At 49.3% G+C, this 20,803-nt stretch overlaps 1 protein-coding gene across 6 annotated transcripts in view; it reads left to right on the forward strand.

The window, feature by feature from the left end:
* The window catches only part of CHST11 (carbohydrate sulfotransferase 11), a 261,692-nt gene extending 241,168 nt beyond the window's left edge, over positions 1 to 20,524 (forward strand). For all 6 annotated transcript variants that reach the window (XM_042947574.1, XM_042947578.1, XM_042947579.1 and 3 more), the window contains one exon: positions 19,361 to 20,524. In XM_042947574.1, coding sequence (XP_042803508.1) covers positions 19,361 to 20,215 — 855 coding nt within the window. In that variant the 3' untranslated portion in view covers positions 20,216 to 20,524. The remainder of the gene's footprint in view (positions 1 to 19,360) is intronic.
* The last annotated feature ends 279 nt before the right edge of the window (positions 20,525 to 20,803 follow it).

Consider the following 20,803-nt stretch of genomic DNA (forward strand, 5'->3'; position numbering starts at 1 on the left):
GCCTGTCGAAGAGCACTCGGGCTGACTGAGCTGTAGCAGAGCCTAGAGAGAGGCAGGGTGGGCAGGGGCTGGGCCTCCCATCCAGGGCATCTTGGGAAGCCCGTGTGGACGGCTGTGAGCCTGCGTGAGGTGTTCCTGCTGGTGAAGGCCTCACTTTGCCGAGCTGGCCCAGTGGGGGCTTCACAGAGCAGCCCTTGCAAATGCTGGTTTAATTCTGAGCTCCCCCCAGGTGCCCAGGGGAGACTCGGATCCTTTGGGCGCCCCCCTTAAGGCCCCTAAACAGAGCTGTAGATGTGCTAGAAGGCAGTGGAAACCACCGCGAAAATCCAATTTATGAAAGCCAAGGAGAAATGCGTCCCTCTGCTGTGAGGTGCCCTCATCACAGATCTTGATAGAAACGAAACCAGGCTTCAGGGACCAGAAGACAAAACCATACCCTGTGGCTTAGAGTATTGAAACTCGTGGCATCGTTGAGAGGAAATCTTCATTTCCCTTAACACCGTCTACAGATGATCTTTATGGGATACACTGCCTGCCCAGGTAGTTACGGGATTTTTAAAAACTCCTTAACAACTTCAGGAAGGGAATTTATTATTCTTTTAGTTGAGATATAATTGACGTAACGTTAGTTTCAGGTATATGACTTGACCCGACACTGGTATATGCTGAGAATTGATCCCCACAATTGGTCTAGTGTGACATCTGTCAGCACACATAGTTACACGTTTTGTTTTCTCCCTTGTGGAGAGAACTTTGAAGATCTACTTTTTTAGCGACTGGGGAAGAGAATTTAATTGGAGCTTCCTTCCTAAGAGTTCAGCTCAGTACTCGTCGCCGGGGCGTCTTCCGTGCACCTGGAAGCCATGCCTGCCCCTTCGAGGGAGATCTGGGCCGTGGGATCAGCCTGTGTGCTCCAGGCTGTTCCCAGTGGGAATGGCTGAGGTCACGAAGGCAGTCAGCGTGGGGGTCACTGGCTTGGGCTGAAGATCCATGCTCCAGAACTGCACCTCCAGGGTCAAATCCGTGCCCCGCAAGGTGTAGGCCTGGAGAGATGTGTTTAAGTCGTGTGAACCTCAGTTTACTCATCTGGAAAGTGGGTAGCACTTCTCAGGTTACCGAGAGGGCGGCTGCCAGGTGCTTAGCAGGATGCCTGGCACATGGCAGGCAACCCCGTCCCATTGCTGAGGCCCGGCCAGCACTCCCCGTGTGGCGCCCGGGCGACGTCCATATTCCCAGCCAGCCCGCCATGCTCCAGTCACAAAATGTCCGGCTCACCGTGGAGAGTGCTTTGAGGAAGCCCATGCGGGATATTCTGGGAATTCTGAGGAATTCCCAGACCGGAAAGCTGGGCTTCCACTTCCACGTCTCAGTGGCTCTCGACGGAGTGAATGATGGGACAGCTCTGCTGGGTCAAAGGGCAAAAGTGGACTGATGACCATTGGAAAGTTGCTTAACTTTCTAAGCCTCAGTTTCCTTATCTGTAAAACAAAGGCATGAGGGTGCACCTCGCCGTTATGGGAACGAGTGACGATTAGGTGAAGTAGGTCTGGGTCCACGGTGAGCGGCCATCATCATCACTGTGACTCCATATTTGACCAGCACGCCTCCTGCTGTCAGTCTGGCTCTGATTTTCCGTGACTTCATTTAAGGATGGGGAGTTCCTAGTGGCAGGAAAGAGGCAGGAGGCCACCGCCACACGGAGCCCTCTTCTCCCAGCCCGGGCCTCTTGGGTCCTGTCCCCGTCCTGCCGCCATGTCTGATCTGCCCTCTGGACCCGGCATCTCCCCTGCGGCATGATGGGTACTCACTGAGTGCTGCCCTCCATGAATGCAACATCTGGTTTTCTTTCTTCTCCCCCCCTGAGCCTGCAGGTGAATTTGTAGCTTTCCGGATCCTTCTGTTTCACTCCAGACTTCACACTGACTCTAGGCCCAGCGCTTTCCTCGGGGCAGTCCAGAAAAGACAAGAGTGGGGGTATCCGTGCCTCTCCTGAGTGACTCTAGTTTCTATGTTTTTCACAAGAAAAGAGAAATAGAGGAGGGAGCTCCCCCGCCAGGTGCTTGGGTGCTCAGGGCCCCGGCCTGGAAAACGGGCTGAGCAGGGGAAATGGAAGGGGAGCCGTGGGAGGGGAAGGCCGCGCCTCCCTCCTGCGAGAGAGCTGGGTCCCCAGCTGTCACCAGGCACCTCTGTGCCCTGGAGCTGTGGGGGCGTCAGCGCCACGGGAAGTAGATGCATTCCTGAAAGTCACGCCCCCTCAGACCCCGACCCCACTTGCTCTTCCCAATCGGGTCATTGCTTTGGCTCAGAGAATGCCACTTAGCATATAAAAAAAGATTCCCAGTGGCTCCCCTTGCTCCGGCGGCGGTGCGATTATGTCTGCGGAGCTTCCTTTCTGGAAGGCCAGGGGTGAGTGTGTGCTACAGCCCCCCGCGGGTGCCCTAGGCTCCTCCGGCTTCAGTGGGTCGACCTGTCCCTGTCACCTGGGGCCCGCAGTCCTACAGGGACAGCGGTCAGGCCGGACTGAGCGTCCGGCTTGCAGGGCCCAGAGGTGGCCTGGCCTCGCTCTCCCTGAGTCTCTGTGCTTCCTCTTCGCCCGCCCCATCCGCTGCCTGCTAGACCTTCTTCTCGCCCAGCTCACAACTTCTTATCTCTCCAGCTTCCCAGGGATGTTCTTTTCTCGGGGAGGTCATTCTCTAACAGGGAAGGGGCACTGCCTGTGCTACTCATCCCACTTCATTATCACCACCCCGCCTCGTGCCATGTTCCTGAGCGTTTATGTGCCGAGGCCAGACATAGCTCCTCCTCTGATCTTTTCTCCCACCGCTGAGGCAGGGGCTGTTGCTCTACCCATTTTACAGCTGGGGAAAGAGAGGCCTGGGAGGGCTGAGTGAGCCCCAGGCCTCCAGGCTAGGAGGTGCTACATCTGAGAGTCTGACACCAGCATCCTCCTGACCCCTGGGGTAACATTTGTCACCTGCCACGTGGCATTTTATTTTATTCCTTTCCTCATCTGTATCCCCTGTTAGAATGTGAGGTTCTCGCCTGGAGACAAAGCTTATCTTGCTTCGCAGCCGGCGCCCTCCAGTGCCTTAGCCCGGAGCCTGGCGGTTTAACCAGTGCCAGCCGGTGGATTGAGGCGTTCCTCCTGGGGGGGTCCCACCATGTGCCTGCCTGCCAGAGGTCTGGGCGTCACGGCCCTTTCCCACACTGCTCAGAAGCCCGGGCCGGCAGTGTGGGCCCACGCGGGCCTGAGCTTTATAGATCAGGGAAGGTGAATGAGGGGGGGGGATTTCCTCGTCTTTTCTTATGTCAGAAGACAAGTAAGGTCTCTGGGACAGTCACCTGTGCATCTCCAGGGCATTCTGTATTCAGGAAGCTGGTATCACCATCACCTATAACCTTAGAAGGTCAGTGCTGTCATAAGCCCCACTTTACAGATGAGGAAACTGAGGCCGGGAGGATGGAAATGACTGCCCCTAGGTCATGTGGGTAGACGGGGGCATTGCCAGGATTCTTATCCAGATGTGTCTGCCTATCTCCAGAGTCTGACCTCCAAACTTTGTGTGGGGTTGGCTCAGCAGAATCCCAGACTTTCTACGCAGGGTACGAAACCAGATGCTCTCGATCTTTGTTCCGTATTCATGCAATGGGATCGGGGAGGCACTGATTTTTCTGTAGGAGCCCTGTCCTGAAATTGATGCATTCATTTCCTTCCACTGACCCAAACAGGGTCACTGAGGGTTTTTTGTGTGTGTGCGTTGTAACGGTCAAGACTTCACCCATTTCTTGCGTTCACTTTTCCTTAACGGTTTCCCAAATCGAGCCAGCCCGGTGGGGAGCCTCTGGCATGTTTCCTGTTTGGGATAATATGCGGTCACTGGCTCCTGTTTGGCTTCAGAACTTCCACCCATCATGACTCCACATGGAGTGATTTACCCCTCAGGTTGGTGGAAGGTAGCAGGGATGTTTTCGACACCTCACGGATGGGCCCTGGGGCTGGCCCGCCCCTCGCGCCGTCCCAAAAGCAGGGGACTCGCGTTCCAGTCTGAGCTGTGCCACTTCCTGGGAGAGGGTGAGGGGTTCCCATCTCTGGGCCTCAGGGTTGCCATCGGGAGGTCGCAACGTGGTGTCAGTTGTTCACAAAGGTGTTTTCCAGCTCTGCACCTCTGGGTTGCCAGGACCCCAGGGGCGTGAAATCAGTCCCCAGCCCTCCAGACAGACAGAAGTGCATTTACACCGCCGACGTCGTTCGCTTGGCGCCTTATTCGCCTGTGGGCCCGGGTCGAGGTCCCTGCTGGCGTGTATGGCTAAGCCCCACAGCCCAGGTGCTTCAGCTGGCGAGTTCAGATACCCTGTAGCCCTCCGGAGTGGCCTTCCTGCTACACGCCCATCATCCCAGATGGGCCATCCTAAATGAGGGAGAGGCAGTGGAGCGACAGAGACAAAAAAAAAAAAGAATCTCAGTGCCGGAACAGCCTTAAGGTGCTGGCACGAAACTAACCGTCTCTAAGTCCTGCAAGCGTTGGGCAACGAGTGCCTGGCACTTGGGATGCAGAGTTAGCCGAGGCCTGTCGGAGCCGCCTCAGAGGAGGGAAATTAGTTAAACTCGCATCGTGCAGGGCCCTATACCTGTGATCAGAATGGCGCACTTGAGACACGGGGGGGCTGGGTGAAAGGCGGTGGAAACCGCTCCTCCGGGGCCCCAGGTTTGTTGGTCACCGTGGAAGGGAGGAGGTGTCCCGGCAGAGCCGAGAGGAGGGCTTTGGGGGCCCCTCTGCAGAGCCGGCTCGACCTCGCCACCTTGTGAAAACCCGGCGCCCCCTCCCCAGGAAAGATACCACATGCAGAAAAGAAGGCCCGACAGAGTGGCTTCTGCAAACCTTTTGAACAAGGAGGAAATGGGATGTTGTTGAAACATATGCTACCTGATGATGAACTAAACTGACCTTTTTGGGCGTCTCTCCGTCCACAGGTCACTTACTCTGAAATTCCACGGATACGCTAGAGTCCGTTAATCTGTATTAGTAGGCCCTCTCTCCATAGCTAGGAAATGACTCTTTAGACCTCCAGTTTGCTTCATGGCTGACAGTCCGAGCTGCCTCCGTTGGCCCCTGTCGGTCCCCTACATCAGTGAGACTGAACGGTGGTGAGCCGGGTGCTTGGCACGGGTGACAAATGTGTGTGATGTCAGCTCTAGAACCCGCTCGTATAAAAGCAGTGCTCAGCCGACAGTTCTCAGAATGGAACACAGGACCTCCGTCCCTGGAATTGGCTCGTCCAGTTACCACAGGACAGCAGCCAAGAGCAGGTACCCAGGACAGCCATACCTTCTGAGTCAGCATTTCCCAGGCATCCACGCTTTGCCCAACACCCACCGTGACCCTTCCACACACCAAAGATTGAGAGCTGCTTTTAGACAGAGTGCTAGGCTTGCTGTCCTGCCGGCTGCGTACGAAGCAGCCCTGTGTTATATTTATAACGGGAAAGCGAATTACTGTTTACCAAATGCCTCCTAACGTGCATGGCACCATGCCAAGTGCTTTCCTCGTGGGCTCTCACTGAATCCTTAGGACATCTCTGAGAAGTAGACGTGATGGTCCCCATTTTACAGGTGGGGAAACCAAGACCCTTGAGGGGGTCAAGTGACTTGGGCAAAATGTGAGTAGTTGAACATTCTGCTGAGTCTAGGAGCATCAGGAAGCAAACCACTGAAGCCACGTGGTCCAAGGAGGGAGAGACCAGAAAGAGACATTGAGGGGTCACAGCCCCCTGCCTCGGAAGATCATTGCCCTCTGGAGAGGTGCCGTCAGCACCTTGGCTGAGAGGCACCTTGGAGCCATTTGAATCTGTGCGGTGGAAACTTCCTCCCTGTGCCCTCCTGCCAGCTGTGACTTCCGAGGGCCCCAAAACCTCAGTCAGCAGGTGCACGTTACACCTGCCCTCTGACTTCTGATTTCCCAGGAAATCCAGCCTGCCCCCCCCCCCAAGCAGCGTGGGGGCCACATCCCTTCACCATTGTCCCTGTTCCTGGCTACCATCCATGGGAAGTCGGTCCAGCTTGGCACCAGCCCCATCCGTATTCCTGCGCCCCTCCCGCACCCTGCCCAGGCCTCCGGAAGCCCAAACAGCTGATCTGAAATGGAAATGCAGCCCCTCCAGCCGCACCTGGCCGGGCTGAAAGGGAGCCCTGGCAGCACGCACCCCACACCAGGCCTCCCCAGGGCAGCCCTTGGCTCAGCACCCTCTTGTGTGATTCCCCTCCTCCTGTTTCCTGGCTTCACCAGATGGGTAGAAAGTGCCAGTCTCCCTCTCTCCCCATCAAAGGCTGTTGCAGCCACCCCGAGCCTGTTTCCACCCGGCTCTGCAGCTGCAGAGTCTGTGCCAGAAACCTCTGTGGGAGGACGGGGTGGTGCTTCAGGCTCAGGCACCAGGAAGCCCATGCAGCCGCATCAGCCATTCTGTGGCCTTTAAAGTCCCTGCCATCCTCAAGTCTTTCATTCTTGCCTGCACTCACTGTTCACTCATTCATTCGACAAAGCTTTGAGGGGCCGCTATGTAGTGCCGGGTGGTTGGGGAGACAGGAGTCAGCAAAGCAGTGAGAGCGCCCGGCCCTCCCGCGAGCTTACATTCCGGGAGGGAGAGCCACACGGCAGAAGCTGTGACAAGAGCATCAGAAGGAGGTGAGCACTAACCAGGAAAGGGGGTGTGAGAGCTGGCGTTCCAGCGGCTTCTCTTAATAACTGCTGCTGATTGAGAACTTTCCTAATTGCCCCCTGGGACTCCTGCGGTCTGGCCAGTCCCACCTGGGGGTTCCCCACCCCTAGTTGCTTCTGTTAACTGAGCGGGGGCAAGGGGGTGCTGCTTAGAACAGCCTGCTCTAAGGAGGGCACCTCCTTACTTGCCTTAGTATCCTCAAACGCCTTGGTGAGGGCGCCAGCTGGTGGCCCTTGGGCAAACCCAGCCCAAACAAGTGTGGTTTGGCCCACGTATTAAAAAAAAATTTTTTTTTTAATTGTAGCTAACATTTAAGAATGCCAAGATTTCACATAAAATCTGGCTTTCTGGCTTCTCTTGAGAAACTGAAACATCTTGAAAGACCAGGTTCCCGTTCCCTCATGGCGACAGGAGCAGGATTCAAGTGGCATCTCTTACTGTCAGCAGCCCAGGACTTCTGCCTGGCCCCGGAAGGGCCTTTTTGAATTTGCAACCTGAATTCAGGTCACAAATTTCAACCCCGCATACGAGAGAAGTGATCTGTTAGCCCGAAACCTCTGCTGGCTTGTTTCGGCCCACAAAGCTCCTGAGATTAAAATGCCCATCGGAACTCTTAGCCCCTGTGGCCCCGTCAGCTGCGCCTGGCTTGGGGCTGCATCCAGAGCCCAGCACCCGGCCCTCAGGCACCCAGCATCTCCTGCACCCCTGCCTCATCTGCCAGAGCTCAAAATGCTCCCCATCTGTGCACCTTTTGCTTTGGAAAGGTAGGAGAAGCTCCTGCAGACATTCAGTCCTTTAATCAGTCCTTGCTTCCTTAGCGACAAGTTCCAATCCTAAGCAACCCATTTCCTGGCAATGCTTAAACCCTTTAAGTTTTGCAACAGATTCAGACCAGATTGTTTCTTCAGAGGTTCAGTGTTTTTCTCCTTTCTTTCCTAAACATAAAAGTGTTTAAGCATTATATAATTCCTGATAGTCCCCTAACGATGCATCCAAACACATCTGAGAACTGTGGCCTTCTAGACCTTTGACCCCTGGCCCTGCTGAATGATCGGAAAGCCCCTTCATCTTAAATCTGAGCACTGGGAAAAGGAATTTTGCCTAGGACCATACTCAGGCATTGCTTGGGTTCTGTATGTGCTTTAATTTATAGCTGGTGGCGTTGGAGCCTCCAGGGCAATGACTCCCCACGTGGAAAGCCTTAGAATGGAATCCCCCGGGAGCTGGGCCACACTCAGAGCAGTCACATCAGATCACTGGGGTGGGCCCCAGGATCGAGTGGTATTTAGACCCTCTCTCTGATCCCAGTGATCTGCCAGGGTTGAGACCCTCGGCTCCAGTGACTGCCCTGGCTGGAGATGGTAACTCCCAGGCGGGTGTGCAGCCCTTGAGAGGCCACTCGGTGCAGGGTCTCAGAGCACGGGCTGCTGCATTTGAACCCCAGCCCCAGTTCCTTAGCTCCATGATCACGAGCAAGCTACTTATTCTCCCTGTGCCTCAGTTGCCTCATCCGTAAGTTGGGAGTATGAGCATACCTGTCTCCCAGAGCGTGAGGACTAAGCGGCTGGTACATGGGTCCAGCAGTTGGTAGCAAGGATAATGAACGCGTGCCTCTTGCTTTGCTGTGGATGTGGTTCCTTCAGTGATGCCTCAAGACTAGCCCTTCTCGTGAGCATTTGGGAATTTCTATGCCAGAAAGAGATGTGATAGACTCCGGGTTTCTCTCTCCTCCCCAATTCTCAAATCAGCGGGACGATAGCAGGTGCAGCTGAGGCGCCGGAAGGGGTGTCGTATTAGAATTTTCAAGTGGAGAGACTGACCCCGGGTGCACGCCAACAGTCGTTAATGGCAGACTGCGCCAAGCTCCACTCACTCATGCCTCCAAGTTTACCTTTTTCTCCGGGTTTCCATTTCTCTGCATCTTCCCCACTGGACAGCTGCTCCTTCCGGTTGGGTTCTTACGTCTGAAAGAAATTGTAAACACCACGGAAGATGTTTTAACTTACAGGAAACCAGCTTTTCTTCCTTTTAAGATGAAACGTAGTGAAGTTTTAAAGACTTTTTCAAACAGTCCCTAAATTTGGTACTTAAACTAATTATAGATGCCTTGTTTAAATGTCCAAATTAAAAATAGACGTCTAAATGAGGACGCAGGACACAGCCCAGAGCCTGTAGCCATGTTCATGGTTTCCTAGAACCAGCCCTCCTCTGACCTAATTTATACTTTTGGGAGATCAAAGGGAGCTGAAGGGAGTCCAGGCTGAGAGCAGAGGTGGGTCTAGGAGCCTCTTGGCAACAGACGGTGAACCTGGGTTCTGTGTTCTGTAATTGAGAATAGCTGCAAATCGGTGATTTCCTCAGCATACAACCCTGTGGTTCTCAAAGTATGGTCCCTGGACCAACAGCATCAGCATCGCCAGTGTTGTGGGCTGAATTGTGCCCGTCCCCCCGCCTCTGCCCCCAAATTCGTATGTTGAAGTCCTAATCCCCAATATTCCAGCATGTCACTGTGTTTGGAGTTCGGGTCTTTAAAGAGGTGATCAAATTAAAATGAGGCCGTTAGGGTCCTAACTCAATACAACTGGTGTCCCTACAAGAAAAGGAAGAGACAGGCGTGCACAGGGGGCACCCATATGAAGAGGGGACGAGAAGCAAGAAGGCCGACATCTGCAAGCCAAAGAGAGGAGCCTCAGAGGGAACGAACCCTGTTTGCCCGAGAACATTAATTTCTGCTGAGTAAGCCACCCAGTCTCAGGTATTTTGTTACAGCAACCCCTAACGAACTAACACGCCTGGGACCTTGCTAGAAATGCAAACTCTCAGGCCCTATCCCCGATCTACTGAACAGTAACTTGGGGTGCGGTCCGGCAAACTGTGTTTTAACAAGCCCCCCATGTGATTGCCACGGTGCTCAAGGTTGAGAACCACTAACGTGAGGTATTGTTAATACCCAGTGGTAACCGACCCAGAGAAAGAGGACACGTGGTGTGGAAGTACAGCTGCTAAAATACAAATGTCTTCTACCGGGTTCTAGAGAAGTCCCTGTTCTTTAAATGGGATGATGTGTGTGAAAGTGCCCTGTAAATTCTGAAGTGACATGAGGCGGTCGTGAGTGGCAACGTTAATGTTTTGTCAATGGAAGAAGACAGCCATCTGAATACACCAGCAGGAGCAAACTGAATCCAAGAATCTCCCTCCTCGACCAAAATCTGAGTCCTTCAAAATCTTGTACGTTTTCCACCCCAACCAATTGGAATACCTCTGAGAACTAAGGCAAGGAGATTTAATCCCATTTCCCTTTTGTCCCTGCTACTAGGAAGCCCGCAACTAAGTCAGATTCTTAATCACAGCTTTCATGGTTAGCATATTTTTTTTTTTCCTTCTTAGTGTTGTCCTTTGTTACGTTCTTTTCAAATACCTTTGAGAAAGAAAAAAAAAAAGAAGTAGGGAGAGAAAGAGTATGAGAGAGGAAAGAGATTGATCTCACAGTTGGTTACCAGATCAACTGAGAAACATGGTTGGAAAAGACAGATGTTCTCTTACAGTGACAAAGGACCAAAATGTTTTTCATCAGTGAGTTCCTCTTCTGTCCCTTGTCTTCCTGATGTCCCATAGCTGTAGGCCCCTTGGAGACTTCTCTAACTGATACCCAGGGAACCTGTTAGTTGCTAAAGAGTTATCACCCTTAAACAGCTCCTGTGAGCCCTGCTTGGGAACAGGTGTAGAAGATTTACATATTTTGAGGTTAGAAGTCGCCATTTACCTGATTGCGATCTCTACGTACTCTTGGTCCTTTTAACAAACATAGAGATATCTGGAACTGGCCAGGCTGCCATCCGAAATCTCTCCTGCCTCATCTTGGCCATAATGGTGAAGAATTCCTCTCTTCCTTGTGACCTGGCCAGGGCTCCCCTCCTTAATCCAGGCTTCTTAAACCAAGGCTCAAGGGGTCCACAGTACAACCCCCAGGGATCTGGAGTTCGGCCTGACAATTGCCTTAGTTGCATTTTGTCATTTTGGTGATACCCTTTTGAAAGAGTTGAAGCATTTCTGGATTATTAGGGCCACCCCTGATAACCCAGTCCTGCCCTGTAGACTCAGGTGCATGTGTTCACTGATGGCCTTGATGGCATCGTGTAGCTCTATTTTTGTTGTCTTGGGCTAATTAGAAATGAGCAAAGACAAAAAATACGTAAATGATGAGTTTGTACCAAGTGATGGTCAAGTGATGTCACAGGGTGGCGGGTTTCACAGTAACTGGAAAGGAGGAAACGGTGGGCAAACCTGCAGGACACACAGGACGAATGCTGTGTTGCAAAGAACCTGCCTTGGAGCAGTGAGCGAGCAGTTTCCAGGTTCAAGTAGGGCTTTAGTTCCAGCAAAACAACATCATCTGTCACATTCATGCTCACTTGAATGTTTACATTTGTTTTGGTCTCAGTTGTATACCTAGCTTTTTATCTGTGCACATTTTAGTAACATTGTATTTTTAATAAGTTAAATCGACACCAGTCTAAAGTTATTTTAAAATAAAAAGACCAATTAAAATATTTTGTAAAAAAAAAAAATGGAACAGTAGAGACCCAGTTGAATTTCTTCCTCTGATGGGGACTAGATATGTGTCACGTTTGAGAACCTGTACCTGCCCTTTCTCTTGACCTTCACCCTCCTGAAGGGGACTGGGCATACCTCATTCCAGCAGGTGCATCATTTGCCACCTCAACTGCCGTGGAGAAGAAGGAAATGGAAAGAGAAAGAAACCTCAAATACCACATTTCAGAGTCCCATTGAGTTAATTTTGTCTCTGCAACTGGACATAAAAGGAAACCGTGGTATCGCTTCCATTTCATGGCTTTGTGGTCCCGAATGCAATACTAACTGATGTGTTACCTCCCCGGAGATTCAGATGGCCAGAAAATTGTCTCCAATGGAAAAGAGCTAGAAAACAAAATTGGGGGAGATCCCCCTGTTTCTCTGCTCACTTAGTAACATATTGCCTTCAAAACAGCCTATAGCGATTTGAATGGGCTAAATTGATGGGTCGTTTCACCTTCCTAATCTTTCTGTTTCCTTTTGGACAGTTTGTTGTCGCTGTTGATATGTGAATGGCATAGATGCTCCTCTATGATGGATACCTCTGCTAAGAAGTCAGGAAATGCAAGTCAGAACCTTTCATGTTAATAAAATATTAATTGACTTCCACAGCTTAGAGCTACCTACAACAAAATATAGAGCTGGTGAAATTTGTCTTTGGGAGTCCTGGCCCTCTCTTTGGGGATCCTTTTTTCTTCTTTCATGAAGGAACGCCTGCATATGAACTGCCTGCTGTGTACCGTACCTTGTCCAAATTCAGTACTAGACTTGCTCATATTTTCTAAATGCTGAACCCACGCCTGCAAAATGGTACTATCCCCATTTTGCAGCTAAGAGAACTGGGGCTCAGAAGGTTAATGGTCTTGGCCAACCAAGATCAAGCCCGGAGCTTCTGATTTCAGATCTCCTCCTCTCTCTACTTACTACTGCTCTCAAACCCTTTTCTTATTTTTCCATGTAAAAATATCCTCTTATATAATGTTATCTTCTCTTATACATTTATGCTTTATGTCAGTGTGCTCAAAGTTATTGACTTGGCTTGGCCCCTGTATTTGACTCCTCGGGCTCCTGGGTAGACCCTTCCTTGGATGTTGCTGGCAATCTTTGGCACCGCTTAAGCTTGTACATGCATCACTCCAGCCTCTGCTTCTGTTACCACATGGCCGCCTCTCTGTGTGTCTCTGAGTCTCTGTTTTCTCTCCTAATTAGACACCAATCATTGGATTAGAGCCCACACTAATTCATTATGACCTCAACTAATTACATCTGCAAAAATCCTATTTCCAAAGTTCCAGGTGGACATGAATTTGGGGGAGACACCATTCATCCTAGTACAGCCTTTATTAAAGAATGTTCTGGCATCTATGAACATTTGGGAAGTTTCATTTGCTACAGAGGGGCCTTCCTGCTTTCATATCAGGTTTCCCTAAAGAGAGTATTAACTGATTCATTTACTCACAAAAAATATTTATTGAGCATCTTCTATGTGACTGGCAATGTTTTTTTTTTTTTTTAAGTTTGTTTGAGAGAGTGCACACGAGCAAGTGGAGGAGGGGCAGAGAGAGAGGGAAGAGAGAATCCCAAGCAGGCTCTGTGCTGTCAGCACAGAGCCCAGTGCAAGGCTCAATCTTACGAGCTGTGAGATCGGGACCTGAGCCAAGATCAACAGTCAGACGCTTAATCGACTGAGCCACCCAGATGCCCCAATTTGAGAATTTTTAAAAAGAAAACGTTACATTTTCCTTCTAAGTTTTAGTTCACAAATTCCTATTGACCAGACTAATACTAACAACATAGGGACCAAAACGTGACCACGATAGACAAAGAGAGCCATTGCAGGTGAATAGACTGGAGGCAAAAGCGGCTCAGACACAACAGTAGGGCACATGCAACACACACAGGAGACACCCCGGAAGTGCCAGGTTCTGGGGAACAGGGAGCATGGCACTGCAGGGCATCATGGGACCTCTTCTTCATGCAGCCACTACTTTCAAGACAGGAGACCCAGCTGACTCTTCTAACACATAGAAACAGCCACAGAGAGACTAAATGAGGAGACAGAGGAATATGTCCCAAATGAAAGAACAGGACAAAAATCACAGCAAAAAGAGCTAAGCAAAATGGAGATAAGCCATATGGCTGATAGAGAATTTAAAGGAATGGTCATAAAGATACTCACTGGACTTGAGAAGAGATCTCAGTGAGACCCTCAATGAAGAGAAAACATAAAAAAGAACCAATCAGAGATGAAGAACACAATAAATGAAATTAAAATGCACTAGAGGGAATAAATAGACTAGAGGAAGCAGGAGAACGGGTCGGCGAGCTGGAGGCCAGAGTTATGGAAAGCAAAACAGGAGAAAGAAAAAAGAATAATAAAAAATGAGAATAGGTTGAAGGAACTCAGCGACACAATCCAACATAATAATATTCGCATTATAGGGATCCCAGAAGGAGAAGATAGAAAAAGGGTCAGAAAAGTTCTCTGAAGAAATAATAGCTGAAAACTACCCTAACCTGCGGAAGGAAACAGACATCCAGATCCAGGAGGCACAGAGAATCCCCAACAAAATTAACCCAAGGAGGTCCACACCAAGACACATAGTAATTAAGATACCAAAAAGTAGCACTACAGAGAGAATGTCAAAAGCAGCAAGAGAAAAGAAAACAGGTACATAGAAGAAAAACTCCATAGGGCTGACTTTCTTCAGCAGAAACTTTGCAGGCCAGAAGGGAGTGGCATGATATATTCAACATGCTGGAAGAAAAAAACTACAGCCAAGAATACTCTATCCATCAAGGCTATCATTCAGAATAGAGGGAGAGATAAAGAGTTTCCCAAAAGTTAAAGGAATTCATCACCACTAAACCAGCCTGGCAAGAAATGTTGAAGGGGATTCTTTGAACCAAAGCCAGATAAAGACACCACAAAAAAGGAGAACTACAGACCAATCTCTCTGATGAACATAGATGCAAAAATCCTTGACAAAATACTAGCAAAACAAATCCAACAGTACATTTTTAAAAATTCGTCACCACAATCAAGTGTGATTGGTTCCCAGGATGGTAGCATGGTTCGGTATTCACAAATCAATCAACATGATACATCACATCAATAAGAGAAAGGATAGGAACCATATGATCATTTCAATAGATACAGAAAAAGCATTTGACAACGTACTACAACATCCATTCATGATAAAAAACCCTCAACAAAGTAGGCTTAGAGGGAACATATCTCAACGTAATAAAGGCCAAATATGACAAGCCCACAGCTAACATCATAGTCAATGGTGAAAAACTAAGAGCTTTCCCCCTAAGAGCAGGAACAAGACAGGATGTCCACTCTCACCACTTTTATTCAACATAGTACTAGAAGTACTAGGCACAGCAATCAGACAAGAGAAAGAAATAAAAGGCATCCATATGTAAAAGTAAACCTTTCCCTATTTGCAGATGACATGATACTATACATAGAAAACCCTTAAGACTCCACCAAAAACTACTGACTGATAAATAAATTCAGTAAAATTGTAGGATGCAAAATGAATATATACAGAAATCTGTTGCATTTCTATGCACTAATAATGAAGGGAAAGAAAAATTGGAGAAAATAATTTCATTTACAACTGCACCAAAAAGAGTAAACCTAACCAAAGAAGTGAAAGACCTGTATTCTGAAAACTATAAAACATTGATGAAGGAAATTGAAAATGACACAATTGGAAAGATAGTCCATGCTTTGGAATATTAATAAATATTAGGAGATACAAAGATATCAGGAGAACAAATATTGTTAGAATGTCCATACTACCCAAAGCAATCTACAGATTCGATACGATCCCTATCAGAATACCACCAGCATTCCTCACAAAACTAGAACAAATAATCCTGAAGTTCATATGGAACCACAGACGACCCTAAGGAGCCAAAGCAGTCTTGAAAAAGAACAAAACTGGAGGTATCAGAATCCCAGACTTCAAGATATACTACAAAACTGTAGTAGTCAAAGCTAGCACAAAAATAGAGCCGTGGGAGAGCCCAGAAATAAACCCATGATTATATGCTCAATTAATCTATGACAAAGGAGGCCAGAATATGCAATGGGAAAAAGACTCTTCACAAATGGTGTTGGGAAAACTGGACAGCTACATGTGAAAGAATGAAACTGGACCACTTTCCCACACGTACGCACACATAAACTCAAAAGTGATAAAAGATCTAAGTATGAGACCTGAAACCATAAAAATATCCCCGAAGGGAACACGGGCAGTAATTTCTCTGACATCAGCCAGAGCAACTTTTTTCTAGCTGTGTCTCCTGAGGCAAGAGAAACAAAAGCAAAAATAAATTTTTGGGACTATAGCAAAATAGGAAGGTTCTGCACAGCAAAGGAAACAATCAACAAAACTAAAAGACAACCCACTAAAAGGGAGAGGATAACTGCAAACGACATATTCAAGAAGGGGTTAATATCCAAAACATATGAAGGATTTCGGGGGCACCTGGATGGCTCAGTAGGTTAAGCATACGACTCTTGATCTCATCTCATGTCTTGATCTCAGGGTTGTGAGTTCAAGCCCCGTGTTGGGATTCACACTGGGCATGAAGCCTACTTTAAATGTACTAATTTAAATATACTTTACACACATACATATAAAGAATTTCTACAATGTGACACCAAAAAAATAATCCACTTAAAAATGGACAGGAGACACAACACGTCGCCAGAGGCAAGGGAAACAAAAGCAAAAATGAACTATCGGGACCTCATCAAAATAAAAAGCTTCCACACAGTGAAGGAAACAATCAGCAAAACTAAAAGGCAGCCTACAGAATGGGAGAAGATATTTGCGAACTACATATCAGATAAAGGGTTAGTATCCAAAATCTATAGAGAACTTATCAAACTCTACACCCAAAAAACAAATAATCCAGGGAAGAAATGGGCAAAAGACATGAATAGACACTTCTGCAAAGAAGACATCCAGATGGCCAGCCGACACATGAAAAAAATGCTCAACATCACTCATCATCAGGGAAATACAGATCAAAACCACAATGAGATACCACCTCACACCTGTCAGAATGGCGAACGTTAACAACTCAGGCAACAACAGATGTTGGTGAGGATGCGGAGAAAGAGGATCTAACAGACACTTGAAAAGATGCTCCACGTCACTCATCATCAGGGAAACGCAAATCAAAACCACAAGGCGATACCACCTCACGCCTGTCAACGGCTAAAATTACAAGAAACAACACGTGTGGGCGAGGAAGTGGAGCAAGGGACCCTCGAGCGCTGCGGGCAGGAACACAAACCGGTGCAGCCGCTGAGGAAAACAGTATGGAAGTTACTCAAAAAGTTAAAACAGAATTACCACGGGACCAAGTAATTGCACCACTGGGTAGTTATCCAAAGAATGTGAAAACACTAACTCAAAAAGATAGGTGCCACCCCTCTGTTTACCGCCGCATTATTTACAACAGCCAAGATACGGAGGCAGCTCAAGTGTCCATAGATCGATGGATGGAATATTTCAAGGATGAAATCTTACCATCTGCAACAACATGGATGGATCTAGAGGGTATTATGCTAAGCGAAAACAGAGTAAGACAAATACCATAGGATTTCACTCGTATGTAGAATTTAAGAAATGAAACAAAACAAAAAAAGAGGCAAACACACTCTTAAATATAGAAAACGAGTGGTTGCCAGAGGGGTGACAGGTGGGGGGATGGGTAAAATAGGTGAAGGCAATTAAGAGTACCCTTATTGGGGCTCCTGGGTGGCTCAGTCGGTTAAGCGTCCGACTCTGGATTTTAGCTCAGGTCATGGTATCACAATTCGTGAGATCGAGCCCTGCGTCAGGCTCCATGCTGACCGGAGCCTGATGGGGATTGTCGCTCTCCCTCGTTCCCTGCCCCTCCCCCACTCACTCAAGCACATGTGCACTCTCTCTCTTAAAATAATAAAATAAAATTTAAAAAAGAGTACACTTAGCACGCTGAGCACTGAGTAATGCACAGAACTGCTGAATCACTATAACACTGTATGTTAATTATACTGGGATTTAAAAAAAAAATTTTATTAAAAAATAAAGAGAAAAGAGCGAATCATTGATTTCTTTGGAGTTCCCTTTAGTTCTGAAGGGGAGAGGAATAAGAACAAGGCTGGAAAAGTAGGTTGGTGCGGGACTGTGGAGGTCCTCAAAGACAAGTACATGGATGGGGACTGCGTTCTCAGGCCAGGAAGGCAACCAGAACATCCTGTTATCTGCAGCCCCAGACTGGCTATTCCGTGATTCTGGTGCCCCAATTTCTCTATAGCTGTAACTGTAATTAATTAATTACCAGAGCCACATTGCACATTCAGGATGGTAGATGGAGGCACGGCGTTCAGCCAACAACAATAAGGTGTCGGCACTCCATCAAAGTCCCCCTGTCTCTGGGTGTTGGAGACCAAGATGGCAGCATACCAGGGCAGTGAGGTCTTCTGTTTCCTATTCTTGGTTCACACTGGGAGTGAGTGGCCTTGAAGGAGAAACTTCTGTTCCTAGAATTTAGAGGAGTGCACACACCTTCCCTTTAGGCCCTACTGAGGCCACTAGCCCTTGGCCTGACCCCTCCTTGGCTGTGAGCACTTGAGGAGAAGGTTCTGTCTCCCAGTGCTGAGTAGAGTGCCCTGTCCACCGTGACTTCTGGACAGATGTTTGAATGGATACATCAATGGATGAATACGGCAGAGAGAAAAGCTCTAAGGTAGTAAATGCAAATACCCACATATTTGGGCTCCAGATGATATAATCCAGAGTCACACAACTTTATGCACAAAAGCAAACATACTAATGTAACAAAAGCCCAGGAGTTAGGGCATCTGGATTCAGGAGTGTGTGGACCTAGGTATTCAGGTGACGTCCCTGGGAATACATCCCTCTGTCTTCCTGCTCATCTTTCCTTTGAGCCCTTCGTTCCCAGTGTAGCTGTTGCTGCACAGTGGCCCTCCTCCCTGTCCCCAAGCCCCAGGCTGCCATTCTCACAGCTCAGCTGCTTGAGAGGAAAAAGAACAGGGAATGGAGGAAAGCGGGTTCCCGGGGCAAAATCAAGACCCTGGTACCAGAAGAAGCACAAAGCAACAGATGTTCACAACGATAGGCTCGGAGAGAAATTGGATCCCCTTTAAAGTAGATCAGACAAGAGGCGCTTGGGTGGCTCAGTCAGTTAAGCATCCAACTCTTGATTTCAGCTCAGGTCATGATCTCACAGTTCATGAGCTCCAGCCCCGCGGCAGGCTCTGTGCTGACACCTGCAGGGTCTGCTTGGGATTCTCTCTCCCTCTCTCTCTGCCCCTGCCCCCCCCCCCCCCGCCCCACACGTGTGCGTGCGGTCTCGCAAGGTAAATAACCTTAACAAAAATAAAGTAGATCCGTCAGATGCCAGACCCTTCATGCTTCAATCAAGAAGATGGGAGTACTGGACCTCCAAGTAGAGTGGAAAGTGGGCGGCCTTGGTTGCCAGGAAGACCTGGGTCTGAATCTGGGGTCTGTCGCTTCCCCACCGTGTGATCTCACTCTAGTAACTTCACCTCTCTGAGCCTCGGTTCCCTCGTTCTTTCCAGCTAGATTATCAGCTCCAAAGGGCAGTTTCCCCACTGTAGCTTTTGACTGCGTCCCCATTGCTGGCAGCATTCTACCTGGCACAGTGGTGGGTACTTGCCACTATTAAATCGATGTCATTTCAAGATGGTTGCACAGAGGGGGGAAAATGGCCAACGTGAGGCTCTGGTAAAATGCCAGGCACGTAGAGGGTGATGGGTAAGTCACAGAGGTGACCATTACTATCGGTCTAGGAAGGAAATATCGCGGAACAAAGAACAAAAAGAGTGGAGGCAGCTGGTGGGGGATTAGGAAGGAAGACGGGCCGGTCAGGTGGTCAGCCGGCCATCTTGGTGGCCGGCGCCGGCCATTGGGGCGGTGGCTGTGGCCAAGTGGCAACATCCTGCGCCAGCACTGATTTCTCCTCTCCCTCCCCCCGCCTTGTGTCCCCTCTGCAGCTGGAGCTCTCGAACACCGCCGTCCTGCACCAGATGAGGCGGGACCAGGTCACAGACACCTGCCGGGCCAACAGCGCCGTGAGCCGCAAGCGGCGGGTGCTGACCCCCAACGACCTGAAGCACCTGGTGGTGGACGAGGACCACGAGCTCATCTACTGCTACGTGCCCAAGGTGGCGTGCACCAACTGGAAGCGGCTCATGATGGTGCTGAGCGGCCGGGGCAAGTACAGCGACCCCATGGAGATCCCGGCCAACGAGGCTCACGTGGCGGCCAACCTCAAGACCCTGAACCAGTACAGCATCCCCGAGATCAACCACCGCTTGAAAAGCTACATGAAGTTCCTGTTCGTGCGGGAGCCCTTCGAGCGGCTGGTGTCGGCCTACCGGAACAAGTTCACGCAGAAGTACAACACGTCCTTCCACAAGCGCTACGGCACCAAGATCATCCGGCGCCAGCGGAAGAACGCCACCCAGGAGGCGCTGCGCAGGGGCGACGACGTCAGGTTCGAGGAGTTCGTGGCCTATCTCATCGACCCGCACACGCAGCGCGAGGAGCCCTTCAACGAGCACTGGCAGACCGTGCACTCGCTGTGCCACCCGTGCCACATCCGCTACGACCTCGTGGGCAAGTACGAGACGCTGGAGGAGGATTCCAACTACGTGCTGCGGCTGGCGGGGGTGGGCAGCTACCTCAAGTTCCCCACCTACGCCAAGTCTACGAGAACTACTGACGAAATGACCACGGAGTTCTTCCAGAACATCAGCTCCGAGCACCAAACACAGCTGTACGAAGTCTACAAACTCGATTTTTTAATGTTCAATTACTCAGTGCCAAGCTACCTGAAATTGGAATAAAGGGGGTGGGAGAGGGAGAGAGTCGTGCTTTTTAATTTAAGATTTTTATTTGTCAAAAGAATTATATGGATATTGGGTTATTTTGTAAATTAATATTTCTTTGGGAATGATGCTGCGAGCAGCATGGTGAGAATTATTTAAAATCCTTAGTAGGGAAGGACGGCTGTCTTTGCAGGGGGATGGGATGGGTGTCCTTGGTTTTAGACGGGAATACTGCAACGCTGTCTCAAAGGTTTCCTTGTGCTCTGGTGAATTCCATGAATTGTGCATCCCGTAAATTCTAATTAATATTATTTATCGTTATTTAAACGTGGTCTCTGTAGAGATTTCTTTTTGTGGCAGCAAGATTCCGATGTCTTTGCGGAAGAAATGCGTGTGTTGTTCTGTGCTTGCTGCAGCTCACGTGGGGGCAGGAGTGCCCCCCCCCCCCTTGCTAAGCGCTCGCGGAGCCAGCTGTGTGATAACACCCACCGCGAGGCCCATCGTGCCGCCATCTTGGAATTCTGTGAGCGATAAATAGAAATAGGCACCTTTGCAAGGGACTAATTCTGGATAGATTCCGAACAACCCAGGAGACCCCTGGCACTA

Source organism: Panthera leo, chromosome B4, assembly GCF_018350215.1.
Source record: "Panthera leo isolate Ple1 chromosome B4, P.leo_Ple1_pat1.1, whole genome shotgun sequence".
NCBI classification, from domain to species: Eukaryota; Metazoa; Chordata; class Mammalia; order Carnivora; family Felidae; genus Panthera; species Panthera leo.